This window comes from Pituophis catenifer, unplaced genomic scaffold, assembly GCF_029215685.1.
Source record: "Pituophis catenifer annectens isolate HBS135680 unplaced genomic scaffold, rPitCat1.0.hap2 SCAF_6, whole genome shotgun sequence".
In the NCBI taxonomy this organism is placed as follows: Eukaryota; Metazoa; Chordata; class Lepidosauria; order Squamata; family Colubridae; genus Pituophis; species Pituophis catenifer.
The window spans coordinates 59691572-59714248 of record NW_027256886.1 but is presented as its reverse complement, the minus strand read 5'-3'; the positions used below and the strand labels follow the sequence as shown (position 1 = coordinate 59714248).

General features: G+C 36.1%; 1 protein-coding gene across 1 annotated transcript in view; it reads right to left on the bottom strand.

Moving 5' to 3' along the window:
* Nucleotides 1-17684, bottom strand: part of PTPRE (protein tyrosine phosphatase receptor type E) — a 115610-nt gene extending 97926 nt beyond the window's left edge. The window contains 3 exon segments of the mRNA XM_070946447.1: nt 17440-17548; nt 17550-17588; nt 17590-17684. Of these exon segments, the coding sequence (XP_070802548.1) occupies nt 17440-17548; nt 17550-17588; nt 17590-17684 (243 nt within the window).
* Between the last annotated feature and the right edge of the window lie 4993 nt (nt 17685-22677).

The following is a 22677-nucleotide window of genomic DNA, read 5'->3' as shown; positions in this document are numbered from 1 at the left end:
GGCAGAGCTCAGACGAAGAGCAAGCACCAACCTCTCCTGATCCAAAGCCTCGAAGAGTACAGAGAAGGCATGATCCGTGCAGACGGAGCAGGCCACACACGAGGACAGTGCCCCGCCCAGCTTCACCAGGCACACCTGGAGAATGAGACTTAAGGACACGACATGGGGAGGGGCATTTGTCGTGAACAAACACTGATTTCCTGAGTGTTGTGTGCCAACATTTGAACCTTGCATTCCTTGTTGGCGTTCTGAACTAATTATCTGGATCTTTTGCTCCCTGAACTCTTTGCTTGGCTCTTGTTTTGCCAAATACATTTGGGATTTATTGCTATGCAGCCTTGATACAGACAGCGCTGGGCTGGACTAATTACAGGCAGAGGCTGCTTGAGGTTTGTGTGGGGGTTTGTTCTCATTCTGCTCTGGGACTTGCCAGAAACATGGGAACGTTTGGGGAGCTTTGGAGCAATAAAGGGGCTTTTGAATGCCAACTGTTTTGTTATCTCTGTGCTGTAGTCTTGGTCATCACAGTGACCTGATAAGTAAAATTTCACTTTACAACCATGTTATTAACAATTGCAGTGTTCCACTTAGTAACTGTAGCAAGAAAGGTCATAAATCAGGGCACAAGTCATTTAACAATTGTCTTGCTTATCAACAGGAATTTTGGGCTCAATTGTGGTTGTAAGTCAAGGATCACCTGTAATGTATAAAGACTACATAAAACACAACACTGAATATTGGTAAAGTTTCAGACAATAGCACAACACTTCAATCTATGAATAGAAATTGCATTATTTTATTTTTGTTTATATTGTTTTGCATGTCACAATCTGAATTACCTCATCTTCAAGCATTCTATTTCTTAAAATCTGTTTCCTATTTGAATTTTGCAAGATCCAGTTTTAACAAGCATAGTACATATCAGCAATATGAAAACTGTGAAGAATTCAAGACCCTTCATTTTTTTCTCTCTCTTTCAAGTTAGTGGTTGCCTATGGATACATAATTATTTTGACAAAAGCTTTCCTACCAGAAAATTAGGGACAAAATTCATTTTGTATGTTAAAATAGGTTATCACACAGGAATATGTCCAGTGTTTACTTAATTATTAATAACACATAATATACTGCATGTAAGCTAAGATACATCTAAATTCAAAAACAAATAGTTTAATAGTTGGAAAGCAAATAAAAGCCAATTTACACAATGAATCAAATGTCAAAACTCTTGTCAACACATTATGCAATATGTTCTCCAATTAAAAATACTACCTTTCTTGACCTACTGTAATAACTTCATACATATTAATTTGAAAGAAAGTGCTCCCCAGTGCATATGTCTTTGTAATCTTCTGAAATATCTCATAGAACATTATCTCATAACAACAGGTTTACTATTACTATACTATGGTCATTTACAGTTTTAATCATATATACTGATGAATCTGTTCATTGAAATATCTTATGTCTAATAATCAATTTTCTACTTTATTAACAATTAACAATAGTAATTTGGGCTAAAAAACTAGAGAGATAATATGTATTTAATCTATGTGTTAATTTACAGAAAGAGTTTTCTTAAATTTACAGAAAGAGTTTTCTTAAATAAGGTATAACGGATCCAGAATTAAGACAGGAATGCCTTAAAGTAAATGGTGTTTCTTTTAAATTCAGTAAGGCACTTTTTACTAATACACTGCATATTCTCTTCTCAAATCTTTCACCTTTGTTCTATTATTGTGATAATCAGATGGACTCAAAAATAGTAGCAGGAGAAAAGACTAGGTAATTGGCTATCTTGTATATTATGTTGTGACCTTGAGATGGCCTACTAAAAGTATTGTTCTAATTCGCTTTTCTTATGGGTGACACAGCTATATTACTTTTGTATGAGCTGAAGACTGCAGAACCCTGGATAAAGAGGAATCGTATTGTCAGAGTTAAATTAAACAATTTGCATTCTTTGTTGTTGTTGCTGTTATTTTAAATTAGTACACCATCTAAAATTATCCTTATCTGTGTTTCTATTTTCATCCTATATGAAACTTATGGTTTATAATAAAATATTGCAACATTATTTTTCATTGTCTAAACACTGCCCCAGTTATTTCAGACCCAATAAATTCTCATTTCTCTGGCTTATCAGACTGAAAAGCTTTGTTTCAAGGAATGAACAAAGCCAGCTAAATTAATAGAAAATAGAAAATAGAAAAAGCGGTTCCATGTAATGACATAAATCCGAAAGATGACTGACTACATCTCTTTCTCTCATGCTACATTAAATGCATATTGTTTAAAATATAAACAAATCCTCCTTAATTTTTATCACATATATTTCAATATTGGTAAAAGTATTCAAAATTATTTTAAAATGTCAACACAAACTGTAGAATATAACCTGTTGTTTTCAAATTATCAGAAAGGATTATTTGAGAAACCTCCCAGATTATATCTATCTGTTCCATCTAATGCAGAAGGAGGAGCATGCTAGGGGTCCCATTCATCTTGTGGGACCTAGAAAGAGAACCTTTTACACCATGATGCCTAGTCTTTGGATCATTAGAGATTAAATTAACTCATAGTCATGACAATGAGATTGGCAGCCATAACAATTTAACAATTTAACTGAACAAATATTTAATTTTCACATCTTTCCATCAGGATCGTACTTTTGCAAAAGAAAAGTGGAACAGGAACAAAATTATATAATCAAGCTTTATAATCAAACATTTTGGACATTTGCCAAAAAATAGCAAATTTTCATTAATTTAAAAAATCTGGTGCGAAAAAACCAGTTTCACACATGAAGGTTCAAATTAATTTACTGATTTATTGCAAGAAATCTATCCATCTATAATGGTTAGAACTTGGTTAGGTTTAACCAGGTTAGGGTCAATAAGGTCAACATCAAAGGGGTTGAACTTAGTATGTTTGTGGCTACGTAATGACTCTAAATTGATCCATCTTTTTACTCCTTCCCTGGCTCTGCGAGTCTTCCTCCTACATTCTGTCTTGAAGGTCTGCACAATTTTAAAATGGCACAGGTAATATCACTGATCTGCTAAAAGTGTAGAAAGTGACATATATTCTGATCAGAAGAACGTAAAATTTGGAAAGTATAAACATCCTACATATCTGTTTAATTTTCTCTGTTAACATGGAATTTCCCATTAATGCCCTGTTTATCCATAAATAATTATAAAAATAGATGTAAAGAAGAAATATATGTTAAAGATTGAATTGAGTATTGATGCAATATGTTTTTTGTGTATTGTTTAATTTCAGTGACTTAAACAGCACCAGACCATACAGAAAAAAAAATTGATTAATTCCACATCAATTAACCTTTCCTAAAAGACGCTCTGTGGTAATTCTATTTTATCATGCACTTTTAAAAAGTCAACACTGGTTTCATTTCAATCCAAAGCGAAAACCAGGGTACTGATCCAAGCTTTTGAAACGTAGATTTGTTCACCCCGATTTCTTAATGATAATATAAGAATAAGAAAAAACCCTCAATACATAAAAATATTTCAATAAATAAAGGACAAATATTTGTTTCACTCAATAAAAAACAATAATATCCAATATAGTATGAAACTTATTGTGACTACAACATTGCAGAGCAAAACAGTTAAAGTATCAAAGTGATAATTAACATATCAAAATGAAACCAATCCATTTCATAAATTTATTACACAACTTTTCCTTAAGAATGGTTCTCTTTTAGAAGATCCAACATCTCTGAAAAAAAAGCCCATAGAGTTGCAACATACAAATGAGCTCCTTTTATTTCAAATGTTCCATAATATGAGGGCCTCCAATGAGAAAAAAAGAATACATAGCATAACCTAATTTGTTCAGGAGAGATGATCCAGGAAATACATAGATGCCTTACAGAATCTATTGGATGGAAGGCTCTTCGCAAAATACGACTGGCACTCAATACCAGTATATAGTAGTATAACTGATAAGTCTTGTTTGTGTGTGTGTGTGTGTGTGTTTACATTATTATTAAATTATTATTATTATTATTACATAAGAAACATATAAAAGTCAATTTATATGACTTTATATTTTGCAATAATATAATATTGTCTTTAAATTAAAAATGCTGACATAGTTAATATTAGTTATTAACATAGTTACATATGCTTAGATAGCTTATAATGATAAAACAAACATAATGAATATAGCAAGTTATATTTCTATTTAAGAAGTACAATTATGCTTGAAAGATGTAAACATTAAACATTTATCTATTTAGCCATTTATATTATTTATCCTAATTTATATGGCTGCCTATCTCATGTCCTAATATAGCCACAGTTCCTCAAAAACAGATTCCAAAGTTTGCAACATTATTCAACATAACATTAAAGATTAAATGTCTTTAATGTTAAAAGTGTCATCAATGTACAAACTACAGTACAATATTTTAACATCTTAAAGAATGTTCCAAAAAGAGTCCAATAACCCTAACGACCAAACTATAGACCTCTGTTTTTTTAATAACGTCACCCAAAAAATCTGATACCCATCCTTTCAAATGCATTCTTGGGGTGTCTAAAAAACTCAAATTTTTTGGGATGCATTAATTTTAAGTCAATGAAAGTAGTGTAATATTCTTCAGAATATGCAACCAGTGATGTTCCTTTATCAGATATTCCAATTCTTTAGTCCATGCATCATAAATCTCAATATCAATTTTGAAAAAGTTCTTTAACTTTTTTCATGCTATGATTTACAATTTCATGTAATTTCTTCCTCTCTTTGAAATGTACAGATACATCACATGTATATTCCTAGTGCAGATTTACTGGAAACCTCCAAACTTAAGAAAATACCAATCAAAAAACAAATGTGTTCAAACTGAAAGAGACAATATCACAAAAGACGGAATTCTACTCTATATTGAAAGTGTTTGCACCTTTTCAATATGATCAAAGTGACTGAACTTAGTAACATATGAGAAAGCATTTCTTGTAAAATAAATGCAGGTATGAAAAGCAGCAATACTGCTGTTTTTTATGATGCTTACTTCAACTTTGTCAAAGGGCTTCTGTTTATTTCGGAGTGAATAGAAAGATCTCCTTTCCTTGAGGGTTAAAGATGTTCCTTGTTTTCTAAGTTCTTTTGTAAAAGTTTGAAATCTCTTTGTAGAATAGCTAAGCTTATATACTGGAAAAGATGCATCGTATTCTTGCCCACCCATTTTATTGCCTCCAGCTCACCAATCAAATATCTCATGTGAGTATTAACAAATTGTATAATAATATCTTGTGGGGTTTTTTTTTCTATTCTCATAAGTCTAAAGCTGTATATTCTATGGACACACACATCTTTCTCAGTAAATTTACTGACAAGTGATTCTTTTATGCATTTTCCCACTACCTTGAATCCTTAAAATGTTCTTTCTGTTTTCTATTAGGAACATTGGTCAAATCCAATTTCATGTTTATAATACTTTGTAAATTGTTCCAATATCTCTCATTTTTACTGCAGTGTCATAAGACTTGCTAGCATCTGAGCAATCTGAAATCTGTTTAGTCATACCTTGAACTGTTTTTTTAATAAACCAGACATGCCTTAAAAGTCTTTACTCATATTGATTTACAGTATTCTAATTTTAATTCCTGTTTAATTTGTTCCATTGTACATTGAATTGTTATATTAGATCAATATCCAATTTCAGTGAGAATGGTATTTGGATTTTAATTGTATTGTACTTTCTGGAGATCCTCCTATTCCACCTCCATTTCTTATTTTTTGTTACTGGAAGGGGTGCTGCTTCAACTCTCTTTAATCATTCATTCACACTTTTATTCCAGGGGTGAAATCCAGCAGGTTCTGACAAGTTCTGGAGAACCGGTAGCAGAAATTTTGAGCGGTTCAGAGAACCGGCAAATACCACCTCTGGCTGGCCCCAGAGTGGGGTGGGAATGGAGATTTTGCAATATCCTTCCCCCAAAGTGGGAAGGGAATGGGCATTTTGCAATATTCTTCCCCTGCCATGCCCACCAAGCCACACTACGCCCACCACGCCACTCCCACAGAACCGGTAGTAAAAAAAATTGGATTTCACCACTGTTTTATTCCTTTGCCTTTAACAATTATTCTTATCAGTCAGTTAAGTTTCAGTCAAAATTAAATAAGATTTTCATATAGCTGGTTCAGGATAAGCACAATCAGCTCAGCACCCAATCTTTCTGCTGACTAACCGAAAAATTAGAGATTGAAAATCAATTGAAAAAAATTGAAGAAACTTTAGCTTTCAATGAAAAACACAGAATGACATTCCTTAATCCCGGTACTTGAAAAAAAACAAAAAGTTCAAAATACATTCTCTATTGCTCAAAGTGCAAGACATGGAATAGTCCAACTACATGTTAGGAAAAAATTCTTAACAGTAAAAGTAGTTTGATAGTAGAACCAATTATCTACATAGTTGAACCTTCACTGGATTTATTCAAGCAGAAGCTATCAGCTAACTATTTTACAGAGAACAGAACACTGTACTTGGTAGCGAAAATGTTCCCTATCAAGTCTACAAGTACAGACATACAGACAGAGAGAAAGCTATTTCATCCCATTCATGAGAATATGTATTTATTTATTTAAAGCATTTATATAGCCACTTATCTTGTACCAAATGCTGGATGGCTCATAACCAAAAGAAAAAAGACCTATTTACAATTTTAAAAATATTAAAACCACAAGTACAGATTTATGATGGCAATTTGGAAAAGTAATTTTTGTCACTAAGTAATGTGGTCAGAAAATGCAACTATATGCCTCAAAACTACAAATTCCACAATCGTTGTTGTTATGGATCAAATTCCACCATCATTAGATGATGCAAATTCCTGCTGGCTTCCCAACCAACTTAATGGGAAAGCTGGAAGTTGTCAATCCCAGGTGGCTTGCAAACAGGCCAAGGGGCAGGCAAGTGGCTGCTGCCAATTGGGGGAGGTTGCAAGGACATGCAAGAGGCTGCCATGGTGAGAGTTGGAGTGTGTGCATGAGGGTGTGAGAGACGTGTGATGAGGCTTCAGAAAGAGATACGCAGGAATGCAGGAATATAGTACACACTATACTATATGAGCACTGTGATCTATAACTGAAATAAATTCTCTATCGGGGTCTGATGTTTGGGCATGCCCTGACTACATGTAATATATTGTATATATGGCTACATATTTCACTAAATAGAAGAGGATTTTTTTAAAGATATAAATGCTACCAAGTCTGGGCATTCACCATGAATTCTACCGTTATCGTAGCATGTTTCAGTTTCTATATCTATATCTATACTCTAATTCTATATTCTATATAGTATTATCCTACCTATATATAGATATGCACAAGTATGTATATATATACTTTGGCAATTCAGTCATTGAGAAAATTGGAGAACATAGATATTGTAACAAATGCAATAAAGGACTAATATCAGAATTATATTTATTAACTCTGACTAATATCAGAGTTATATTTATTAAGTGTAAACTGCATTTGTACCTATGATCACTTTAAATTCTGATATATACACATATTTAGATGATAACATTGGACTTAAAATATGCAAAATTCAACAGGACAAATAACATCAGTAAATTAAAATAAATTCATTATTGAGGCTGAAAAAAAACCTCAAGGATAGAACTTTATCTTAAATATATTTTGCATTTGAATACAACATTAGCATTAAAAAAGTTTCATGTTTGTTTCAAGTATGAATTGGTTTGCACTGTTTAGAAAGTGGGAGTATTTCATGAAATTTAAAACACAATCTAATTGTTTTTCCTGATGGTACAGATTCAGCTTGGAACAAACATGTTTGGCTATTTAGTCTAACTAGTTAAAATAATTAAGAAACTGATTACAGTTTGACTGATACCCTTAGCCTCAAGTCATAACAAGTCCACATTTAACGTAGAAATTAGTTTTCTTTTTCTCTATAAATGTAGCATGATTAGAATTTATAATAACCATAAAATATATGGGATATTCAGTAACAAACCTCTATAAATCAACCAAGTTTATATTTTATAGAAATAATAGTAAGGAAACTGGTTTTGTAAAAGAAATCAGTTTATACAATATTGGCATTAAAACAAAATGCAGTTAGTATAATAACACTGGCCTTGGACAAATAAACACCTTTATTATAAACAGAAAATAAAACACAGTGCTTTAAAATAGTATGTTTCATTTATGAGACATAAAAAGGCAGCTAACTTTAATCTAGCCTTGCAGAATTTTTGAAATCAATAGGAGAACTGTGACCAAAGAACAATGGTTTGTTCACCACAAATGAAATCTTTCACATTTAGCTACAAATGATCCTCAAAAGGCTCTTTGTGTACCACAGAAACAAGATACAGGCAGATGCAAAAAGCCATATTCCCCACAGGACATATTTTATACTCTGTATAAGAATCTGCAAGCAAGCTGCCTTGTGTCAATATGTAACCCCTGGGGGCAAGGAATATAAGAGCCCTGTAATCAAATATACGCAGGGGACAACTATTTATTTTTCAAACACATTCTATTAAGTAACACCCATCAGGGTTAAACTAGATGTGACATTTAGCCTGCAATCCTACACAGACTTTTCTTGGAATAAGACCAAGACCCGTTCAACAACCAAAAGGCCTTTCTGAGTAGATTCATACATTTCTTTTAACATGGAGGATTTTAAAAAGTGTTAGCATATATTTAGGGATAGGTAAAAAATAATTTGGATTGCAGTGCTTAGATCAAAAGGGATTGCAACATTTTCATTTCCTAGTTCTAAAATAAGTATATCTGGAGATACTTTTTTTTTTTAATTGAATTGGTTTTCCTCCCTAGGCCAATATCCATTTTGGATAATAGATTTCTTTCAAAATCATAGCAGTAGAAAAAAGGTTTCATGTTGCCCACCTATTGCCATTCCAGCAAAGAATCAGTGAGTTGTTTATATATTTTAACAAATGCAATTCAATGCAAGACCATGTTTAGTTTATTACTATTATTATGTGTGCATCCTCCAGCTGTAGGCAGTATATTGTTAAATGTGTAAAGCATGTGTTAACTGTCCTCATTATTCATGCTTACGTGCACTGAATGCATCCCTACTGGAATCCATTAGACATGTCTCTTTTAATACCAAAGGTATTAAGCACACATTTCTAATATTCAATCCACTGGAGTTTACAATGTGGTACTCATAAGGTAAAGCTCTTATCTCCTACAAGATCCCCATCCCTCTCATTTTTAGTGTTTATTATTGTTTTTTAATCAGCCAGGACAGGGATGTCAGTCTGTGGGCCGGATGTGTCATGTGCTGGCCACGCCCACTCCAATTTAGCGAACAGGAAAGTCACAATACGTCACGTGACGACAATGTGACGACATGAGTTTGACCCCCCTGAGCTAGGAGGTTGACCTGATGCAAAAGTACCAGCCTACAGGTCTAGAAACTATTTTATTTCCTTGTTGACTCACCTGAGCTTTGGAGATATTCTAGAATATTCTAAAGTGACTACATCCCAGTACTTTATTTTGACCTATGTGCAGAGTTTCCCACTCTTAAAGAGGAAATCTGGAGCGGTACAAAGGAGAAGCATGTTGATGGGGTATGATGATTGCGAAAAGGAACTCAAAGGATGGCAATATCAGCTCTAGATTTTATTCCAGCAGAAGTGTAACATTAAAAAGAGGAATTTGGGAATTACAGATGAGGGAGTCGCAGATTCCATGTTTAGATATACTTCTACCATCAGAGAAAGAGTGATAAGAATAATTTTAGAGCCAGACTAGCTAGCATTGCACTGCCCTGAATGCATTGAAGATTGTATCTAATCAAGTAACAAAACATCTGCAAGAAAACAAACAAGCTCGGGGAGCACCAAGGAGTCCATAGGTTACAATTATGATAGTCTAGGCTATTAACCTGCTAACAAATTATTAAGAGCTTTTGTAAGTCATGAATTCGCTTTAGTCGCAGCTACTTTATTTTAATTACTTTTTCTATGCTTTTGGTTTATATAGCCATTGTTAAGATGACAATTAGTTAACACCTACTTTGACACTTCTCAGAAGAAGCTAAACAGGCTGACCATAAATGCTTGAGTTATTGGAAGTGCTAGTCTAGCTGGCAGATTGTGTGGATTTGCGACTGTACTGAAGAATTTTGCAAATGGGGCCAATTACTGGAACAAGCAAAGGTAACATGACATTTTGCTTAAGCTGTGATTAAAAATGTCCTGGCTAAGTTCTGGAGGTTAAACACTCATCATTAGCATGCTAAAAAAAACACATCCAGAGGTGGAAAGAACAATGCACAACAGATTTTCATCTTGACTTCCTTGCAAATTGTTTTTCTTTAACTTGGCATTTTATCTTATGAGAAATAGGAATTTTGTGCTTGCCTCACCCCCTGTTGCTGCCATTATGTAAGAGCATTTGTCTATCACTCAAACAGTTCTCAAACTATATTTAAATGCTTCATTTTAAAATAGTGACATTTCTTTATATTTGAATTTTTTTATCATTTACAGGCTGCAACCATTTAGCTGACCAGAATAATATCTGGTTTTATGCCACTTGAATTCAAATAATTTTTGATCAGATTTCAGCCCATTATAATCTTATACATTCAAACTGCTAAAATTTACATCCTAAATTTCTTAATCTTTTTTTTCCTCCCATTCTAATAGCAGAAGTGTTTTTATGATAGCAACCACTATGCAAGAATACATCTGTTCCCAAAATGAACCCAATGTGATAGTAAACTTGTTTTATTCCTCCTATAATCACAAGCTGGCTAATTGAGTCGTCTTTCGAAACAGGAAAAGAAGCAATATTACACACTTGACAGATTCCTTTAAAATAACAATTATATTGTGGTAACTGTGAAGTATTGGCTTATTTGCTACAAAACCCTGAGCATTTCTCTTCTTTTGATAAATACAGAATGAAAGATTTCCATAGTAGTTAACCTGAGAACATAAGCATATGTAAGCCGCCCTGAGTCTCCGGAGAAGGGCGGCATATAAATCAATTTTTTTTAAAAAAAATGACATTTAGTATTCAGAACAGCTCATAAAGTAGCTGCACTGATTATTATAGCTTAATATATATATATTATACACCAAAGATTACAGTCAATATTCAAATTCAAAATTTTACCCAATCCTCATTGTTGCGACCATGAGATGAAAACACACATACAGAATTAAAAATAGTATAAATATATAGAATAGAATATCATATTTCTTCAGCCTTGTCTACATTCTGAGTTCTTCCCCACATAAGATCTGGAAATCAAGGTTGTGATCCATCATTACCTACATTTAAGATAGCTAGTTCAGTGACACTCATTTCTAATCAAACATGCACAGTGCAGGCAGTCCTCAACTTACAATCATATCTGAACCTGGCAATTACAGTCATAAGTCATGATGATTGTAAAGCAGGTCATCATGCGACTAGATCTGATTTTACAACCTTTATCGCAGCAATCATTAAGTGAATCCCTCAGTTCTTAAGCAAACCCATTTTTATATGTGGCAGTTTTTGTGGGGAACCGTAAAATATTGCAATCCATTGTAAATCATGGTCATGTGATTGCAGGATGCTGCAAACAGCCATAAAGGGAGTCCAGTTATTTATTTATTTATTTATTGGTTTGATTTATATGCCGCCCTTTTCCGGAGACTCAGGGCAGCTTACAATGTGTTAAGCAATAGCCTTCATACTTTTGTATATACCTGCTTAGTAGGGCTTTCGGCTCCCCCCTAAGCGATGTTCTTTTTTATACAAAGTTAGCTTATTGCCCCCACAAACCGGGTCCTCATTTTACCTACCTCGAAAGGATGGAAGGCTGAGTCAATCTTGAGCCTGGTGAGATTTGAACTTGCAGTAATTGCAGGCAGCTGGTGTTACTTTAACAGTGCATTAGTCTGCTGCGCCACAAAGGTTCTTTTTGAGCTGAGTGCCAAACAATTGGTCATGCAATTGGGGAGATAGCAATGTCAGAATTTCGTAATAGGGTCATAAATTCCTTTTGGATGGTTGGTCATAACCTTGAACAGTCGCTTAAGCGACCAGTCATAACTGAAGAACTACCTACAGTAGGTATCTATAGAGATTCTCAGTCATCCAGGTCATGGTTGTCCCAAAGGTGCTTTTTGAAGAGGCAACTGGACTGTGTGGTTTTTCTTTGAAGACGTTTCGCTTTTCATCCTTCTTGGATGAGAAGCAAAACGTCTTCAAAGAAAAACCACAAAATCCAGTTGCCTCTTCCAAAAGCACCTTTGGGACTACCTATAGTAGACTATGCATTTATTTAAAATCTTAAAATGCCATTCAAAGGACCATGATTGTTTACATATACTAAGTTATCCCATTCTGTTCTAAGCTAAACCAGGGATCTTTGGCTTTTATTAAACAATGTTTGTGGATCCAAACATTGCATGTTAGAAACCATTGTTTATGACTTAATACTGCATAGGTATTAAGGTAGTGCAGTGAGCCGAGGTGGCACAGTGGTTAGAGTGCAGTACTGCAGCTACTTCAGCTGACTGCTAGTTCAGCAGATCAGTGGATCAAATCTCACCGGCTCAAGATTGACTCAGCCTTCCATCCTTCCAAAGTGGGTAAAATGAGGACCCAGATTGTTGGGGGCAATATGCAATTTAGTATACTGTCTTTGGTGTAAGATGCCCAGAGTCCTCGAAGAGTGGGCGGCATAGAAATATGACAAACAAACAAACAAACAAACAAATAAATAAATAAATAAGAGCTGTGGTGGCACAGTAGTTAGAATGCAGTATTATTACTTCTGCTGACTGCGAGCTGCCTGCAGTTCGGCAGTTCAAGGTTGACTCAATCTTCCATCCTTACAAGGTCGGTAAAATGAGGACCCAGATTGTTGGGGGCAATATGTTGACTAGGCAGTTTACAAACTGCTAAGAGAGGGCTATAAAGCACTGTGAAGCGGTATATAAGTCAAAGTGCTATTGCTATATGAAAGATTTTTGCAATTTCAAAAGTCTTCAGATTATCACAATGTGTGAAGTACAGAGAACAGCATAAAATACATACCCAGCTACTGTAATTTACTGACAAGCACATACTTGCCTGGCACTTGGGGATATCCTGGTAGACCTAATATTATAGAAGGCTGGATTATTCCGTTTAGGTGTTCAGCTGAACATATGGAGGATATTGTCTAAGGGATTATGGGAATAGTCCTGCAATTCTTTTCTAATCTGCATATATTTAGCTGAAGCTGAAAATGAATTATATACTCATCTGTTCTCCATGAAAACTGTGACTTTGCTTTTTAGGGTCCTAGATCAAATGGAGAAATGAATTTATGCTCAAATAATCAGAACCCTGGACCTCAACAAGGATGTATTCATGGGCTTCTTTTTTACCCTTCTTAGCCATCTGTTCATTTGGCACTAATAACACTTGAATGCCAAGAACAGAACAGAAATCAATGCAAATTTTTAAAAATGTTCCAGAACAATAATATGTAACTCTGTAATTGTTTTACAGCAATCTTCCCATCTCCATCCCATTCTTTTTAATCTAGATCATGGATGTCAAACTTGCCCTGTCACGTTGCTGTCATGTGACATTTTCCCCATTTGCAGAGCTTGGGCGGGCATGGCATCCGGCCTGCAAGCTGCTAGTTTTATACCCCGATCTAGATGAATCATGAAAATTTCAAATTCAGAACCAATGAGATAATTGATTTGGGCTTTTCTTAAAGAAGTTGTAAGTAGCTACTGCTGCTATTTGACTATTCATTTATGCCCAGGTACTGCAAAGCTCTTAGAATTAAATATTTAATGGAATTATTTACAAACACAAAAGATTATCTAAAACAGAATTGGCTAGATATATACTGAGATTATAAGCATTTTTTTTTCTTACCAAGATTCTTCATGACACTCTATTATTACACTACAGTATACTATGGCTTGCATAATAAAGGGGTAGAAAAAAACCTTTTTAAATTTGTGTCAGTTATAATCTTGCTGTTACTTGATCCATAAACAAAATGAAACAATAATGTTACACTGGTAAATATAAACTTGTCTTATTTTTTTCCAACCAAGAAAAAAACTGTAATGCTAGCATAAAAATATGTATACATATTAGACATACCCAGCAAGGATACTAGATTTAATTAAATTCATTTGTCACATTATTGCCCCTAAGTATCATATGCTATGTACTCAACAGGGTAAGATTATTTAGTGCAGTACTAAGGGAGTTTAAATACCAGGAATTAATGAAATGCAACAATGAACAATTTCCACTTTCAGTGACCCACACAATAATCTTAATTTTGCTCTACAAGATGTGATTGTAAAATAATCACAGAACTATAAATTGCTCCTTAATTGGACAGCATTCTTAAAATTTATGAATATAAAGATAAAATGTTACTTTAAATTTGTTCCTTTATTTATTCACTTGTTTGTTACCTCAATCATGGAGTCAGGGGCTCACAATAATCAGCATAAAACAAAGGATAGAAATACAAATATATCATAAAAACCATAACATGTAGATTCCCACTTATTACTGCTCCCACTTTTAACTAGAAACCCATAACATGCATCTAGCAAAAATAGCTACCAGCTTTCAAGTTTTGTACCAACTTCTATCCAGACCATAGATAGCTTTGCAAGTATTGCAAGCATACAATTCTTATAAATCACAAGAAAAACTCATTAAGTAACACTATAACAGATTGTTCAAAACTGATAGTAGTAGATTGCTCTATACTGAAAGATTTAAGCAGCCCTGGAACACGATGAAAGCTGATATAATATCATTCCTGATTTTCAACAGCAAGTCATAACAGTGGTACATGAACATATTATATTGGCTGACAAAAGTGCCACATAGGTTGGCAATTGTATCTATAATTCTAGATTGTTGCATCTTACTTTTTCCATATATTGTAATCCTGAAACCAATTTTCTGTATTCTGTAATATATTACAAAAAGACAGACCTAAATCCCAGACCACTATTAAATATTAAAAAATACATGACTACTTCGAAAGCCAACTTCTAGCACCATGTGACATTTACTAAATACTTTGGTTTCTCATCAGGTTATATAAATCTTTCACCTTACAAAATGTATCTCTTTACATCATCACACAATCCTCATGTCTAATCCTATTCCATGCAACTCGCTTCTTCCAATACTGCAGTGTACAAAACCATGCCAAGAGACTGGGTTGCTTTTCAGAGTGAGATGAGTAGCATATAAATTTAATAAGAAGTAACTTTTACCACTGATTCTGGGGGAAATGGCACAGAATAATATAATTTTTTTAAAAAAAATGTTCATTATTGGCAGTCCCAAACTCTTCATAATGTATGGATTCTGTCTTAGAAGTCTATAGCTCTGAATGACACAAACTTCAGTGAGTATGGCCAGCTTCAGGCATAAACATTTATATTGATTCTTAGTTTCTCATTTGCAAACTAGAAATTATGACTGAAGCAGCTCAATATACTTAGCCTTGAGAAAACCAGGAAGAATATGAAAGTGTTTTTCAAGTACCTGAAGATGGTCACATAGAAAAAAAATCCTAACTATAACAACAATAAAGATGAAAAACAATTACCTAAAGAGGTGGTGAGTTAAATAGGGTTCAGACAGAAACTGAGTTACTGAATAACTTGAATACTACATGTTGCTCCCTTTCCCTTTTCTTCAGATTCACTGCTAAAATATTGCTGATTTTTAACAGCAACTTTAAAATGACCATATTGATGACATAGCTATTGTACTGTTTTAAACCCTCAAAGCTGTAATTATAAAACACACACCAACCTGTTAAGCATTTGGGGATGGCCATATAATATAATAACCTTAATATAAGGTACGAAACACTCATAAACTTACATGAATTCTTCAAGGCTGAATATCTTGTGTACTATAATGCTATATAGAAACACCTAGATTTAATAATCACAAATAAATAGGTTTGGTCTATAAGTCAATCATCTTCAATTTTAGATTTTTGATATGTGGTAATATATATCCATAATGTCTTGTGAGATATATTTATTATAACACAGAATATATTTGAAAATGGCAATTAAATTAACCTGTAACCATCTAAATGACTCTCTATACAGGAGACCTAAGATCTAACAGAACAATAGTACAGTACTGAATCTCAGCCATTACTCATCTAAACACAGGCTTCTCCATTCCAGAGAAAAGTACTGAGAAAATAAATTCCACAAATCAATATAAAGATTTTTACACATTATGTTCAATACCACAACAAGTAAAGAAATGCAATCAGAGCATATCAAATAGGTGCTTAGCACAGATTCCATTATACCAAATAGGCTAAACTATAGGCTAAAATAAAATAAAATAAAATATATATTTAAAAAAAATACCTTCCTAGGATGTAAGAGATGAATAACAGTTAAAAACTCCAATAAAAAGCCTCGGCCAAAAGCCATACTACAAATGTATCTTTGTTAACTGTCCCCAAAGCTCCCTTGTTTAGCCAAAATGCAAGATATGCTATTAATCAAATGTGGTGCCACCGTTAACCTGGCCATCTCACAGTAGTACAGTAGTTAATCTCTAAAAATTTCAAAGTAATACACTAATTAATCTCGAGAATTAGCCTGCAAGCAAAGCATTCTATAAAATGTGTCATACTAGAGCCAGCATTCACACATCAAAATCTCAGGTGCAGAGACCGAAAGCATTAGGTTGCTAAGTTTCCCAGCCCAAAATCGTATGGATGTACCATCTTCAAGTCACCTAAAAGGGAAACTTCACTACAGAATACAACTATATACTTCTGAAGAAGTGTGCATAGGATGGTGTGCATAGGATGGTGGGGTCAATGTCTCCATTCCAATTTCACACCACTGCCAATCACGTGGACAGGAGTGAACTACCTTAGAAGATTGTAATATTTTTTCCCTGCCCTTTACCTAACCTTATCTACCAATAGTTTGATGGATGCATGCAAACAGCTAAGCGCTCAAAATGGGGAAACAAAATGCTAGCTGGATGCCAAAGATTATATCCCTCATTGTAGTTTAAATGCAAATTTGCTTTTATTCCTCTTCTCAGGTCTGAGGTAAAGCAGGAGGGAGGAGTCCATAGGAATGTGATGTGACCCTGTTGAAATCCCTAAAAACTTTAATTTTGTTCAAGTAAAGCCAGCTAAGACCAAGAAGGACACCAAGAACATACCCTTCAGACCTGGAAAAAAAAAGGGAGGGGGATGGAGACCTTTCCATTTATCATGGCAGTCCTTCCCCCCCCCAGCCCCCTCCCCCAAGCTCACTGCTGCCTAGGCAGCTGACTGGGCTCGCTTTTCATTCGAATTCACCAGTCGAATTCATTCGACTTTCCTTCCCGGCCACCACCTGCCTGGGAACTGCTTGGCTTCCCTCCTTCATGGCGCTTTCTTTGCCAAGGGAAATGCCATTTCCGTTCCTCACACTCCCACCTCGGGCGGGCAGCCAGCCAAGCAAGCAAGCAAAGGCAACGCGGGGCACGGCGCCCCAGCCTCTCCCCGTTCGCCTCCTCAGCAGCCTCCCTGCCAGGGCACGCTTTGCCCCGGGGCAGCCGGAGCCTCTTTGCGGCGAAGGGGAGGAGGGGTCGAGTCGGTCCATGCCTTGGCGCGCCACCGGGCTGGTGGGAGAAACCAGCTCCGCGTCCCGACCTCTGGCTGCGCTGGAGGAAAAAAAAAAACAAACCAGCCGGAGCTGGCCTTACTCCCGGCTGTGGGGAGAGCTTAGGCGGCGGCCAGCCAGACCCCGTTGCCCCGCTTGGCCACCCGGCCTCGTGTCCCGCCGCCTGCTCGCTTCGCTTACCTTCCAGGGACTCGCCCAGCTCGGCTCGTCGAGGCACGCCGGCTCCTCATACCCTCCTCACCCCGCCGGTTGCGAACCGAGGCAGCAAGCAGGGGACGCCCAGGCATTCACCCTACCCGACGCGGCTGCAGGAACCCTGTTCGCAACCAAGCAGGAAATTTCCTCCGTTCTCCCTCGCTTGCCCGCCTGCCTGCCTCTGTGTGCAGCCGAAATTCAGAGGCGGTGCCAGCGGAGCAGAGGAGCCGCCTGCTGTCGGAGAGGCGCCGTTGCAGCAGCAGCTGCAGATACTTTACCTGCTCTGCCTGGGAAGAAGGCACCTGGAGAACAGCAGCAGCCTTTTCGCACCTGTGTCAGGATAGCCAGGAAGAGACTGCACAGACAGACGGCGGCGGCAGGCCCTACTTCAAAGGCTCACTGGAAAAGGACAGGTTTCTCTCCTATAACTAGAGGGTGTTGATATTCATCTAAAAATGCTTCCCTGCCTAATATGAAGGAGGGGATATGAAAGAGAAGAGGAGAAAGAATTATTAAAGGGAGTCCTCAATTTACAACTGATGACAGCTGAGGCCAAAATTTATGTTGCTAGGTGAGAAATTAGTCAAGTGAATTTTGCCCCCTGTTACCGCTGTTCTTGCCACATTTGTTAACTGAATCCCTGCACTTGTTAAATTAGTAACATGATTGTTAAGTGAATCGGGTTTCCCCATTGACTTTGCTCATCAATATGTTACAAAAGGTGATCACATGATCCCAGGACACTGCAGCAGTCATAAATGTGAGTCAGTTGTCAAGCATCCCAATATAAATCACGTGACCATGGAGATGCTGCAATGGTCCTAAGTGTGGGAAAATGGTCATAAGTCACTTTTTTCAGTGTAGTTGTAACTTCGAACAGTCACTAAATGAACTGTTGTAAGTCAAGGACTACCTGTATTTTTACATTACTCTGACAGCAAGACTTTGGCTGATTTCTGACGCCAAGTCAAGTTTGGGTAGCAGTTGGATGGGAAAAATTAAGGCCTAGCTTATTTCCTGGTGCTGACTCCATTCATGGAGTTTTCTTGACAGGAAACAGATGTCATTTGCCACGGCTTTCTTCTGAGAGGCTCATTTGACTTGACAATCCAGCTCTGGCATTTGCTCCTCAAAGTACTAACAAAATTCAGCCCCACTTAGCTTCCAAACCCAGACAAGTTTCTCTATCAGGAATTATTGACTAGACTAGGAAGGTGAAAATTATTCAGAGGAAAAAGCACTGTCAAACCGTGCATATCACCTGGAGTCATACTCAACTTCAGCTCTAGACAATAAGTGATTGTGTAAGCTATCATTCAAACCATCATCTAGTCTATTGCTTTGATCAAAGAATTCTGTACATGTATATAATAAACTTGTTTTTACAGTTCTAATGTAAACACTGTCTTTAGCCAATTTGTGTGTTTCATTTTCTGTTATTTTTCTTACATCTTTACATCCCACTGGATACGGATCATGTGATCCAGAATGTTGTAAAAAAGCAATTTCCTCTTGTCTACTTATTGTATGAATTAGGCTTTCTTCTGGCCAAGATTCATGGATATAAGTTAAAAGGAAATTGGAAAGAATAATTAGGGAAACTATCTCCATGTCAAAAATTCGCTCATACACATCTTTTCAAACCCTATTAATAATGTTTTATCAAAAGCATCTTTTGATCTACAACCAACAAATTATGCTTTGATGCTCCCAGCTTAGTTCACATATTGTGCTTTGTAAATAGACTTTGTGGCCTATTTTAAAACTATGGTTACAGAAATCAGGTAATGTTTAAACCCTTTACCTGTGTGTAGATCTAAAGATACAGTAGGTTGGACTGTGGTTAGAAATGCATAATCAGTGTTGTTCTTTCTCACAATCTAACTCTATCCTTCCACAGTTACTTAAAAATTATGGTTATTTTTAGTATGTTCTTCTCCATTCCCCACTTCAAATTTTAAAGTTACTTTGCAACTCCGTTTTTATTTCTTTTAGCTGAACAAAGTTCTCTATGTCCATTTTTTTTTTCTTCATAATGAATTACTTTGTTATTTGTTTCGTCGCTAAGTCATATCCAACTCTTTGCAACCGCATGGACCAAAGTATGCCAAGCCGCCATGTTCTCCACTGTCTACTGGAGTTTTTCCAAATTCATATTCATTGTGCCAATGACACTATCTAACCATGTAATCCTCTGCCATTCCGTTCTCTGTCAACCTAAAACTAAGGAAAAATTTCTTGACAGTGAGAACAATTAACCAGTGGAATGGTTTGCTTTCAGAAGTTGTGGTCCTCCAACACTGGAGACATTTAAGAAGAGACTAGCCACTTGTCTCAAATTGTGTAGGTTCTCCTTGAGCAGGGGGTTGGACTGGAAGACCTCAAAGGTCCCTTCCAACTGTGTTATTCTGTTATTCTTTTGCCTTCAATCTTTTCCAACATCAGGGTCTTTTCCAATGATCCAACTGGTCTTTTCCAATACTTTGGCCACCAAATGAGAAAAGAGGACTCATTGGAAAAAAATATTGGACAAGAATTACTTCACAAGTAGAGAAAAGATCAATTGCTTCTTCCCATTAAGTTACTTTTTAGGGTGGACTGAAAGTGGATGGAGTATTTTCAGCAGTTGAGCTATTTCTTTATCACTGTGCCTGTAGCTTACAATCACCGTTATTAATTACTATGAGAATTAAATAAGGGTCGAAGAGATTTCTAGAAGAGTTAAGACTTCTTGGGGAGATGACAAGTTTGTTAATATCTGTTAAAGAGAAATTTAAGCCATTCTATTTCATAACTCTAGTTTTGCTTCTTGCTTTTTCTTTTTCTTTCCTATCATTTTCTTTAGATCAGCTTTTTATTTTGTGAAAAATCCTCAATAAATATACATTTAAAAAACAATACATTAATTATTAATTATATTAAATATTAACTTTTATTGTGTAATGTTTATAAATAGGTCATGGCTATAGCATGTCTTTAGACTATTCCACGAGGCACACCCATCAAAATTTGTTTTGTGTGTGCAAATATTTGGCAATAGAAAAACTAGAGACATTTAATAAATAATTTCATTAACACATTATTCATTTCATGGCTTACATTCTGATGTAGTATCATCTCAGTAAAAACACGTTTATTTTTCAGTCAATTTATCACAGTTTTGGATCTCTCTTTCTGTTCGAGAACATTACTGCCTTGCCCTCTGGCTTGAATAAATTTGATGGATTTTGCACTAATTTTATCCTACCAGATGCAAAACAAACTGGCCTACTGTTCTCCATAGGATGATTTGCAAGTATATTTAACATAATCAGAACACCATTCTCAAAAGTTCTATAGGATTTTCATGCTCATCAGCATTTTAAAAATTGCAGACTGAAGGAATCTAGTCTCTTTTTGTTGTTGTCAATAATTATTGCTAGGAAAGTTTCCAAATAATTAATTAATTATGTTTAGGTGTAGTTTTACAGTGTTCTTATTTCACTCACAAAGAAAACTAGAATGGCTGTTATTAATTTTTTAGAAAAGATCTGGCACTCTGGCTTGCTGAAATATGCACCTGTGAATGTGTGTGTGTGTGTGTGTGTGTGTGAGAGAGAGAGAGAGAGAGAGAGAGAGAGAGAGAGCAGTGGTGGGCTGCAATTTTTTTAAAAACCGGTTCTCTGCCCTAATAGCTGGCTGGGTGTGTGTGGCTGGGGAGGTCATGTGACTGAGTGGGTATGGCCAACTCTATGTCACTTGTGTGGGTGGTACTTGTATGGGACAGGCAGGGTTGGGGAGGGAATCCAGGGGTCTCCGGAGGTGGGGGTGGGCATCTAATTTTTTTACTACCGGTTCTGTGGGAGTGGCTTATTTTGTGGGTGTGGCTTGGAGGTCATGTGACTAGGTGGGCGTGGCTAGCTGGTCAGAGTCATTTCTGGAAGGTCCTCGCACTTACGACCAGTGTTCGCACTTACGACCCGACTCATTTGTTTGCTTTTAACACTGATCAGCTGTAGGACGGCCCTTTGAAGCCCCGCGGCAAGAGTTTAAATAGTTTTTTTCCCTCTAGTCATCAGCTGGGACTCAGGAGGCAGCAATAGATTGGGGGTGGGACCAAATAAAAGGTAAGAATAACGTGGGGGGGCAGGGGGGAGAACCGGTTCGGTGACATCATATCGTCACCGCTACCGGCTCGGCGGAACCGGACTGAACCGGGAGGAACCCACCACTGGGGGTGGGGGGCGGGAGGAAAGAACTTGTCCACTGCTTACATGGCCAGACTCCCCCCGCAGACCTGGAGTTGGGGACCTTTATTTTAAGGATTCAAAAGCTTTAGCAATGTAAAACACAATGAAAACATGAGGAATGCTTGTTACTCTTCACTCATCTTTCTCCTTCAAATCTGACAATCCATACACTTTATATTACATGGGGATATATCTTTGTGCATATGTCATGAGCCCTTCAAAGAATGTGTGATGATAGTCGTGAACTGGTCTTTTTTAAATTAAGATGATGATTGAATCAGCAAAATTATTTGTTGCTATGCCAATAAAATCTATGCAAAATATTATTTTCCATCCATATGTATGATATCAACTCCTACACATATTCTGTGAGTAACTTTATTATGCATAAATGAGATTCTTTACTGCTGCATAGCATTTAATATTATGTTTTGCAAAAAAAAAAAAACTATTTAAGTTTTTCTAATATTTGCCTGAACATTGAAGTAAGTGATTGGAAGATGTGAAATCCACTTTGTAAGCTTTGTATCAGCCATGAACTCAAAAGA